Raw genomic sequence first — 11,206 nt, 5'->3', positions numbered from 1 at the left:
AAAAACCGGTTCAGAACCCGACTCGGCGGTTCCTACCCAGAACAGACCCGACCCTAACCTACCCGAGGGTATGAACCGGGCTTTAGGTTTACCCCAGAACTGTACCCGGAACCGACCAGAACCCGGTGAAGCCGGTTCCACCAATACCCGGTCAAAACCCTCCCAACCCTACCCGAAAAAGACCAGTGGAACCGGTCAAATATCCAACTATACCAGGAACCGGTTCCTAAATGGACCAAGTTTTGACTTTTGTTGACCATACACGGAACCGGTTCCTACCCAATTCCGGTTCTTCCCGGTTTGTGCACTTATTCAAAACCCGGTCAAATATCTAACTATGCCCCGAACCAATTCCTAAACGAACCCGGTAAAGTTAACCATACATGGAGCCAGTTCCTACCTTTGAGCATCAAGGTAGCAAGGACGAAATCAATGCAAAATGTGTTTGCCTAGGATAGAAACCTGTCGTGGAAGAGCTTGCTGGGAACCACCGGAGCCATGTCGGATTTAAGTATATAAACTAAACATAAATATATGCAATGAGAAAACCATAAAACTTTGGTAACTACTGATATTATTATTGTCAACAAAAGCAAATGTGAAAGCCAATGAAAACAAAATAAAAATAAATTTTAGATTTACAGAACACAAACTTAAAACTAATCCTTTGATTTTTCTCCCCACTTATATATTATACCATATTCATCAAGATTATCATTCATCATGTGTTATTCAAATCCTGCTTTACAGTATCTTGAGGAGCTAATCCTAGTCGTCCAATCCGCCTACACCTGTCATTATTTACCCAAAAACCACTGTCAGAATTAAAAACAAAACATAGCATATCATAGCATATTAACATACACATACAGGTCCTAAATGATCTTAAGTCAAGTATGCTACCTTTTAGAGCAAAATGATATCACTCCTTGCTCAATCTCGCCCAAAAAAACCCTTTTTTGCGAGGGAAATTGTTATCTGACATGGACCGACTGCCTTTAGAACCGAAAGAGAAGTGTCTCTTTAGAAAAGGCTTTCCAACAGAAGACTTCATGCTAGAACTTGACCCCATCTTAGGGCTAATCTTACAATGATTATGATGATGATGATCGAACATAATATCATCGCTGTTCATATCACCATCAACCACCCGACTTCTCGACTTCTTATTTATCCTAGCTTTCAATTCCAGATCAGCTTTCAAAGCTTTTTCAGACAACTTAACAACCTTTTTCTCCCCAAAAGTACAAACAGGACATGCCGGATCATACTTGTTGATTTCAGATGTCATGTTTTCTAAACACTCTGCATGATAAACATGCCCACATATTAAAATGGCCACAACCGCAAGCTCGTTACTTGCTATTATCTTCTGGGCCGCCCATGCTGACCTTTCGGTTAGAAGCTTTGAGCACACGCCACATGTCCGCATGTCAATAGACGGTGAAGATGAAACCCTGCCACTGGTTCGGCTGCTGTCAAACGACCATCGTTCTCTTCGACTGTGTGAAGCTGCCATGAGCTCGTTAAATGCGGGTACAGACCAACTGTCTGAAGATCCACCATGTGACCCAAGGTTTGACTCGTTGCTCCACCCAGGGAGCATTAAAGGAGAGCCACCCTCTTCAGAAATTGACAGGTTTGGTGACTTCATTGGGATTCGGCTATCTGACACCTGGCGCATAAAATGGGGGCCCGGTGACCGCCCATGCCACCTGGATGGGGGTAGAAAATGAAGCTGAGAAGAGGATAGAGGAGATGGTGAATATGAAGAAACCGAGTGTGTGGATGACATCATCATCGTTGGCGATTGTTCTGAAGTAAGTTGACCTTCGGTTGACCCCTTCACCTATAACATGCAAAACATATTGGAGATTATAAAATTATGATATTCTTATAGCATAAGATCGGTTAATTTACATACCTCTGAAGTAATTTGAGAGCCAGATTGATCTGCAAAAACAAGTAAAATAGCATAAGATATAGGCATGTAAACGAACCAAAACCGAAACCAAACAAACGATCAAACACAGAAATTTAAGCAAACAGAGTTTTGTTGTTCGTGTTCGTTCGCTAATAATATAAACGAACGGTTCACGTGCGTAAACGAATGAACATAGACGAACTGACATTACAAAGCTAAAACCAACTAAAAATTAAATGTGAACAACAATGTGTTGGGCCTAAAAAGTTATTAAAACTAGAAAAAAATGTAACTGGCCTAATTTTTAAATTCATATACTTCCGAAAACAAACTTAAATGAACGTAAACGAACGAACATAAACAAATTCGTATGAACAAATGTAACCGAACGCTCACAGACATAAACGATGAACGAGACATGTGTTCATGTTCTTTCTTTTAATTAAATGAACAATTCTTTGTTCGGTTAGTTCGTTTATTAAAATATACGAACTTGCCGTGAACAGTTGACAAACGATTCACTAAACATTTGGTTCGTTTACAGTCCTATGCACATTATATCTTTTACAGAAACAAGAAGACAAAATTCAGATAAAAAATTACCCTACAATTAATCCTAAATCTACGTAACCATCTGAATAATGGCAACAAGAATAAGGTTCACAGCATGGTTGTAAAAACCGCGCCTATGCGCTGATTACTCAACGAGTAATCCCTGAGTACTCCCCGCCTAGACCAAGTACTCGCAATTCACAAGTCGACCGAGTTGGAAGCACCTAGCGACTTCTACAACCATGGTTCACAGTATGACAGTATCACTTCAACGATTATGAAAACCTTGTATCAGTGATATATTATTATTTATACTAGGATAAATTCAGTTATTTACCTGACTGAGGAACTGCAAATCCTTCAGAAGGAGAGGACTTCTGCCATGTCAGATTTCTAAAACTTTCCAATGGACTACCTTCTTCTGATGCATAAGCAGTTCCAACAGTTGTTTGAGATTTATTGTCCAGCCTGTCATTTGTTACAGCGCCATCAGAATACCAGTTTATAGAAGCTTCTTCGCCTGCAACGCGCCGCCTGTTTTCCCACCTGACACTCCATGAAGGAGAATATCTGATGTTTCTTGGCATAATATCACCATTTGATCCATTTGTTATAGTTCTATCTCTAGCAGCAACACAGCATGCAGACCCCATCTTTGCTCACATGTAAAGTGTGCAATAACTACTTGAATTACCCAATAAAAGATACCAAATTATTTTGCATCAAGACACTTTGCGATCTGTAATCTGAATGTTCATATAAAACAATGATCAATGATAGAAGATTTAAAGCTTGCAATATATAAATCCAAACAAGGGTATGCAGCATTAACAACCAAAGATCTAAAAGCGAATGTGTTCAAGAGGCTTGCTTTTATGTGAAATATATAGAGAGTAACTAAAACATTAAAAGTTCTTTGCTTGGACAAACACATTCAAAAAACATGAAATCTAAATGCAAATACTGTTCAAATAATAAAGTTATGGTACGTTTCAGTCAATAATACAAGCTCAATCAAAACACATGTCAGCCTGGACCCAAACAAAGATTAATGGCAGACAATAACAGTTCCAAAAATATTACATATGTTACATGGTACTACTACTTATGATCAGACACTTATCCCTTTAAAGGCATATCAAATTAAGACACTCATCATATGAAAATAAACGAACGAACACAACCGAATAACAATCACGATTCTAATTAAAGTGTAGTTTAAATTTCTATTTTTTAACAGCGTTTGGAACCACCTCCAATACCTGGATGAGCCTTCCTGAGACGGGATATCAACCGTCCATACTGATTTTGACGCTTCAGGCCTGACTCATCCAAGAACACCATCAAGAAGAAAAACCCTTAAGTCAGGTTTCGAACCCGAGACTTTAAAATCCCAAGCCTTAACCATCACCAACCGCGCGTAGTTTAAATTTAAAAAATCCAACAAAACAGCTTGAAACCCTAGAAAAAAATTAAAACTAAATCACAACCTAAAAACACAAATTCCCAACTCAATAACGACAACGAATTGATTAATCGAACAAAACCACTTTCCATTTCAACAATTCTCACCTAAAACATTCAATTTGATTTAACCATCTTCATATCATTAAAACACCTAAAATAATAATAATAATAATAATAATAATAATAATAATAATAATAATAATAATAATCAATCCCTAATAAAACACCACCTGCTAATTTGTAGGATGTAAAAGCTTAAAGTGGGTCTAACAGTCACACTAACCCTAAAAATAAACCATTCAACACTGGAGATCCGAAATTAGTGCCGATTCAACACTAACACACAGTCAATTCATCAAATTAACAAAACCCAACAAAAAAAAACTAATTTTTTCAACAAACCCACGTCACCATTTACACCGGCAAAACTGCCGACAAAACATGTACCTGTTTCTCCGGTGGCCGGAGACAATACAGAGAACAAAAGCGTTGGGTTTTAGGTGAGAAAAAGGTTATGTTGTGTGTGTGTGTGTGTGTGAGAGAGAGAGTCTGATTCTTTGGTGTTTGGAAGAATATGAAATGAATATGAAGGCAGTCAAAATTGGTTTTCTGTAAAGTCAACAAATTCATTTTCTACCCTTGTATTATGCTCTATTTATATGTTTTGTCCCGGTTCGGTTATTTGGGCTTTCACACAGTAAGTTTTATTTTATTTGTTGGTATTGTTTGACGATGACTGGTATGCTATAAGTTTAGTTTTTACACTTAAGCGTTACGTGATAAATGGGCATATCTGTGAGGAGGTGGACAGATCACGTAATATAGAAAATCTAAGATTGTTAAAAGTGACAAGTTTTTATATTTCATTCACGTAACTGAGGCCTCTAAAGTTTTAAATTTTAAGTGACAATCACTATTTAAAATTTGGTGAAAGGTTTGATATATGTTGTAAAGTCGCTTTAGAAAAGTTAGATACTTTTTGCGTATTTAAGTAATTTCAAATGAAAATATTAGGTAACTATTGTTGATCAATTAGTATGGCTACTTTAATAGTTAGATTGCTCAAAGACATGCTAAGATCTTATAAATCTTTCCATTTGTAGATGATCATCTTTATTAGTAATGAAAATGTCCACATAAACACATAATTGGAACTTATTTACACATATATCCCACAATAATCCTACCAACATTACCTAAACTCAACAAATTAGCAAAGATTAATGCTCTTTTATGATTCTTTTCAAAAGATAACTCGCATATGTGTATTTATTCCTATCTAGTATCTACCTCATGGTCATTCTTTCTCCTCTTTCGTGGCGGCGAATGAGATAACATAATATCCGTATCGGTGAAGTTAGTAGCATGTTAGAAAATAGTACAAATATTAGGGACCATTATGTTATCTACCATTTGTTGAGGACCCAAGTAAGATTATTTACAAAAATGTCAAAAGTAAGAAAAAATTTGTAATTCCCTAACATTTCAAATGTCATCATATACATGTTATTGGTTTTGGAAACCAAAGTGGGTTGACAAGTCTAAACGAGGAAATGTGAGGCTAAAAGAGAGTGAAGACTTCTAACATACGCGGAGTGCGGAGTACACGTTCTCTTGGCTGGGTTTACTCCAACCATACACCAAAGTAAGAGAAAAAAATTACAAAATAGCCCCTCAACTACTTTGGGTATACTTGTGATTGTAAACTAGTCTATGTGACTATGTTCCACCAACAAATCAATGAGTGTCATCGTACGTTTTAATGTTAAAATTCTGTATTTATGATTTTATGGTATGTTTCTTTAAAAGGTTTGTGGTTTGGGGTTAAAAACAAAAGAAGTGTTAATAGACAAATTTAAACATGGGAGGTATGGTTTAAATTTTAAAATTTAAATTTGACATCTGCTGAGTTAAACTTAGGTGTACATGAATGATTAAAACCGTCGAAACTAGATGAAAAGTAGCAATTCGTTGGGTTTGACTAGCAGCGAAGTTTCAAACAACTGGTTGGTGAAAATGTAGAAGCCTGTTTGATTGTTAGGTGATGTAAGTTAGACAATTGTGTTAATTGAACCGACTGCATAAACGTTTATAGTTATCATAAAATAAAGGTACATTTAGAGAATGATAATAAGATCTGTGACCTTTGATTACATCAAATGAATGGTAGGTTGCTTTAATAACATGATTTTATTAATACAAAAGTTAAATGTGAGAGAGAACAAAGAATGAATTGCAAGAAAAGCAACATTGTTGTTTTTATTTATACTTCAAAAAATATTATTTTTACCAAAGTCTAGCATTAAATACTTGTAAGTTTTAATATGCTTCGAATATTAAAAAGGTTTGCCATAAATCTAGAATTTTATGTCTTTTTTTAAGTTGATATAAGTATTGCCACATTGCTTTTTCATTACGAAAAGAATACATTTTTAACCGGCTTTGATGCACTCTTTTATACAATGAGATTGTTAAATAAGTATTACGGTTCGTCAAAATAAAATGAAGGGGTTATGCTTGTTTGTAATAGGTAAAAGTTTATTTGGAGATGTGTTTACTGGAGTAAACACGAAATTAGTTACCTAATCCTGACTTTATTCTAAGTTATCGTCTTATTTTGATTGCATTTAAAAAATAATTGGTTTACCGTTTCTAACCTAGCTTCATGTGAAGCAAGCCTACTTTTGGATTGACGGATAAAGTGTAAACCAAAGAAATACTTAATATGTATGATTAGTATTAGTATAATTAGTGAGTATAAAAGGATTGAGAATTATAACTCATTTTAAGAGTTAGAGTTTGTTTGAGAGCTAGAGTTTAAAAGATAGGTAAATCGAATTAATGGATATCTCCATTCCAAAACTTAGTAACTCTTTTGAAAGAATTCATAGATCTTTCAACTCTTGATAAGTATTTTTCTTTTTTAATCATCTTTGAATGAACTTATTAAAAAACATTTGTCATGTATATACATACATGAACTTTACAACAAAAATAATATTTGGTTTTATAAATGTTACTTGTTTTTATCATCCCACAAGGTCTATAAGATTATATTTGTTTGCTTTAAATCTTGTACCATAAATAGAAGTTTGTGAAAATGATATGTTGGGTGCATGTATTTGATAAGAAAGTTAGGCAATATCAACATCAAAAACAGGAGGGGCGAGACACATATAAAGCGAGTACAAGGATCGATGCAAGAAAATGGTTGTTATTACCAATATTTACCATGACTATTGAAAAGGAACTTTTGACGATTATTGCCAAAATACATATGGCTAGTCTAAGAGTTAGGTTATTGTAGGGGTATGGTACTAAACCCGGTTTTACGACCCTAAATTTATTATGTTTGGCTTATTTTATTATATGGACTAATACAATGTTATTGGGCTGAGGGGGTTTTGTGGAGGTAACCCTAACTGGGCTAGGCCCATTAGGGTACCATGATGGTGGCCATGAGGCTCCCTATATAAGGAGGTCTCCACCTCCTTATTAGGGGTTGGTCATTCTCAATAAGAGCCACCACCATATTTTTGTGTCTGTGAACAAGAGATCCTGGAGATTTCTTAGCGGTCACCTCCACACCCCCAAAAAGTCATTGCAGATCCCAACCAGCCGGAGAAGAGGATCAAGACGTGGTTCGTTCATCTCGAAATCCGTGGAAACATCGTCATGGATCAGGTCAGATTCATCTCGTGCTTCGACATTGGCGCCATCCGTGGGACGGCAATGAACCACGCTTCGCTTCTCGTCTCGGCCCTCCGATCAGTTCATCAATATCTCGGGTCTACGGTTTCTTCTTTCAGATATGTTCTATGGAAATCCAAAAATCCGTAGATCTAAAAAATACTTCCAGATCTGGAAATACACATGAAGAAATACCACCGAACTTTTGGGGAAAACCCTTAGATCTGTGTTTTTTCTAAGTGAAATATACCAAATCTAGTTATGATTTTTTCAGATCTGGGTTCGTTTGAGCAACAGTCACACTTCATATTCATAGATCTATAAATCCTATTAGATCTGTTGGTTTTACATAAAACCTACCTGATGTGGATATTCAAAATCTCTAGATCGTGCGCGCCACCGCGGATCAAAATCGTTCCCTGTGAATCAACTTCGGATTCCGCATGCGCGCTCCCGGCGATCACTCTACGCCACAGCGAGTCGCATGCGCGCTCCCGGCGATCACTCTACGCCACAGCGGGTCGCATGCGCGCTCCCGGCGATCACTACACGCCACAGCGGGCCGCATGCGCGCTCCCGGCGATCACTCTACGCCACAGCGGGTCGCATGCGCGCTCCCGGAGATCACTCTACGCCACAGCGGGTCGCATGCGCGCTCCCGGCGATCACTCTACGCCACAGCGAATTGCATGCGCGCTCCCGGCGATCACTCTACGTCACAGCGGGTCGCATGCGCGCTCCCGGCGATCACTCTACGCCACAGCGGGTCGCATGAGCGATCCCGGCGATTACTCTACGCCACAGCGGATCGCATGCGCGCTCCCGGCGATTACTCTACGCCACAGCTCACGCATATCACATGCTCATGAAGACAGCCAAAACCTATGCTCGTGGCGCATATCACATGCTCACGCATCACGCATGCTCACGCGTATCACGTATGCTCACGCCTACCACGTATGCTCACGCATATCACATGCTCATGCATCTCATATGCTCACGCATCACATATGTTATTGGGCTTCACGTACGCTCATGCATATTAGATGCTCACGCATCATGCACACTCACGCACAACATCTGCGCGTGAGAATAAAGGAGACATTGCGCAGGCCGCGCGTAAGCGACGTAACAAATGAACAGTCCAATCCAAATCAGGATAAGAACAACCATGATTGTACTCATATGGCTACGCGCCATACTTAAAGGCTGGGAATCCTCATAATATCCCATATGGCTACGCGCCATACTTAAAGGCTGGGAATCCTCATAATATCCCATATGGCTACGCGCCATACTTAAAGGCTGGGAATCCTCATAATATCCCATATGGCTACGCGCCATACTTAAAGGCTGGGAATCCTCATAATATCCCATATGGCTACGCGCCATACTTAAAGGCTGGGAATCCTCATAATATCCCATATGGCTACGCGCCATACTTAAAGGCTGGGAATCCTCATAATATCCCATATGGCTACGCGCCATACTTAAAGGCTGGGAATCCTCATAATATCCCATATGGCTACGCGCCATACTTAAAGGTTGGGAATCCTCATAATATCCCATATGGCTACGCGCCAAACTTAAAGGTTGGGAATCCTCATAAACCCATAGGCCACGCGCCAAGCTTAGAGGTTGGGCACACCTCATAATTTGCCCGAGGATGGGAACCATGCAATACATCCACTTTTAGTTGACATGTTTTTGCAGGTTCGGCTACGAGCCGCACAAACACCTATGACATCATTATTATTATCTGGCCATTTGTGCCTCCATTATTATTTTGAAAACAGGCCGGGATATTCATCCTGCGCGGAGGAGGCCCTTGTGGGCCAGTCATTATCATCATTTTATAGCTCGTAAGACGCCTCGCGCGCAAGCTTTTATTATTCTTATAGCTCGTAAGACGCCTCGCGCGCAAGCTTTTATTATTCTTATAGCTCGTAAGACGCCACGCGCGCAGGCTTCATTATTCTCATAGATCCGTAAGTCGCCTCGCGCGCAGGCTTCATTATTTTTACAGCTCGTAAGTCGTTAAGACGCCTCGCGCGCAAGCTTTTATTATTCTTATAGCTCGTTAGACGCCTCGCGCGCAAGCTTTTATTATTCTTATAGCTCGTAAGACGCCACGCGCGCAGGCTTCATTATTCTCATAGATCCGTAAGTCGCCTCGCGCGCAGGCTTCATTATTTTTACAGCTCGTAAGTCGCCTCACGCGCGCAAGCTTTATTATTCATATAGCTCGTAAGACGCCTCGCGCGCAAGCTTTTATTATTCTTATAGCTCGTAAGACGCCTCGCGCGCAAGCTTTTATTATTCTTATAGCTCGTAAGACGCCACGCGCGCAGGCTTCATTATTCTCATAGATCCGTAAGTCGCCTCGCGCGCAGGCTTCATTATTTTTACAGCTCGTAAGTCGCCTCACGCGCGCAAGCTTTATTATTCATATAGCTCGTAAGACGCCTCGCGCGCAAGCTTTTATTATTCTTATAGCTCGTAAGTCGCCTCGCGCGCAAGCCTTTATTATTCTCATAGCTCATAAGTCGCCCCGCGCGCAAGCTTTATTATTCTCATAGCTCCTAAGTCGCCTCGCGCGCAGGCTTTTATTATTCGGCGTGCTATATCTTATTCATGCTAGTGCACTATCATTATCATAAAAACCACAACACGTCACCATAATGAAGAAAACCTCCCAAAACTCAAAGACAATAAAGATAAGGCCGAATAAAAGGGAAAAAAACCGCCTCACGCCTTAACACACCTCATAAAGTCCAGCGCTCCACCTAAACGCTTGCGCACCCAGGAGCAACGCTGGACTTGGGGGGGCTTGTTGGGGTATGGTACTAAACCCGTTTTTACGACCCTAAATTTATTATGTTTGGTGGCGTTGATAGCCGAAAGACAAGGGCACATGCACCAATCAGCCGGTGTCCCGATGATTGAGTGTTATGTGTCTTATGTCCAAGGCTTGATTCAAAACTACTATCGAGCCGGGGGTCTCACCTGAAACAGCCTCTCTATCCCTATGGGATAGAGGTAAGGCTGTCTACATCTTACCCTCCTCAGACCCTACCATGGCATTGCTATTGGTGGGATATACTGAGTACGATGATAATGATGATGAAATTTATTATGTTTGGCTTATTTTATTACATGGACTAATACAATGTTATTGGGCTGAGGGGGTTTTGTGGAGGTAACCCTAACTGGGCTAGGCCCATTAGGGTACCATGATGGTGGTCATGAGGCTCCCTATATAAGGAGGTCACCACCTCCTTATTAGGGGTTGGTCATTCTCAATAAGAGCCACCACCATATTTTTGTGTCTGTGAACAAGAGATCCTGGAGATTTCTTAGCGGTCACCTCCACACCCCCAAAAAGTCATTGCAGATCCCAACCAGCCGGAGAAGAGGATCAAGACGTGGTTCGTTCATCTCGAAATCCGTGGAAATATCGTCATGGATCAGGTCAGATTCATCTCGTGCTTCGACAGTTATCAATGACAAGTAACTAAATGTTAACATGTTTTCTTGGGTGATGCTAAAGTCACTATTATATTTTCTTTACTT

General features: G+C 39.6%; 1 protein-coding gene across 1 annotated transcript; it reads right to left on the bottom strand.

Moving 5' to 3' along the window:
• Positions 1-581: 581 nt before the first annotated feature.
• Positions 582-4,490, bottom strand: LOC143585949 (uncharacterized). Its single transcript, XM_077067614.1, has 5 exons — positions 4,391-4,490; positions 2,814-3,222; positions 1,925-1,953; positions 904-1,849; positions 582-791 (listed from the first exon to the last, which is right to left on the bottom strand). The coding sequence occupies exons 2-4, from the start codon at positions 3,127-3,129 to the stop codon at positions 923-925; spliced, it is 1,272 nt and encodes a 423-aa protein (XP_076923729.1). The 5' UTR covers positions 3,130-3,222; positions 4,391-4,490; the 3' UTR covers positions 582-791; positions 904-922.
• Positions 4,491-11,206: the final 6,716 nt, after the last annotated feature.

Source organism: Bidens hawaiensis, unplaced genomic scaffold (assembly GCF_021521415.1).
Source record: "Bidens hawaiensis isolate Kalapana, Puna unplaced genomic scaffold, B.hawaiensis_p1.1 tig00034242_1, whole genome shotgun sequence".
NCBI classification, from domain to species: domain Eukaryota; kingdom Viridiplantae; phylum Streptophyta; class Magnoliopsida; order Asterales; family Asteraceae; genus Bidens; species Bidens hawaiensis.
Note: the sequence above shows the minus strand (reverse complement) of the source record. Positions and strands in the feature narration are given on the sequence as shown.

Coding starts and splice junctions, on each gene's coding strand:
- LOC143585949 (XM_077067614.1), bottom strand. CDS start 3,129: ATGGGGTCTGCATGCTGTGTTGCTGCTAGAGATAGAACTATAACAAAT. Junction 1,954..2,813: donor ATTTGCAGTTCCTCAGTCAG/GTAAATAACTGA, acceptor TTGTTTTTGCAG/ATCAATCTGGCTCTCAAATT. Junction 1,850..1,924: donor GCTCTCAAATTACTTCAGAG/GTATGTAAATTA, acceptor TGCATGTTATAG/GTGAAGGGGTCAACCGAAGG.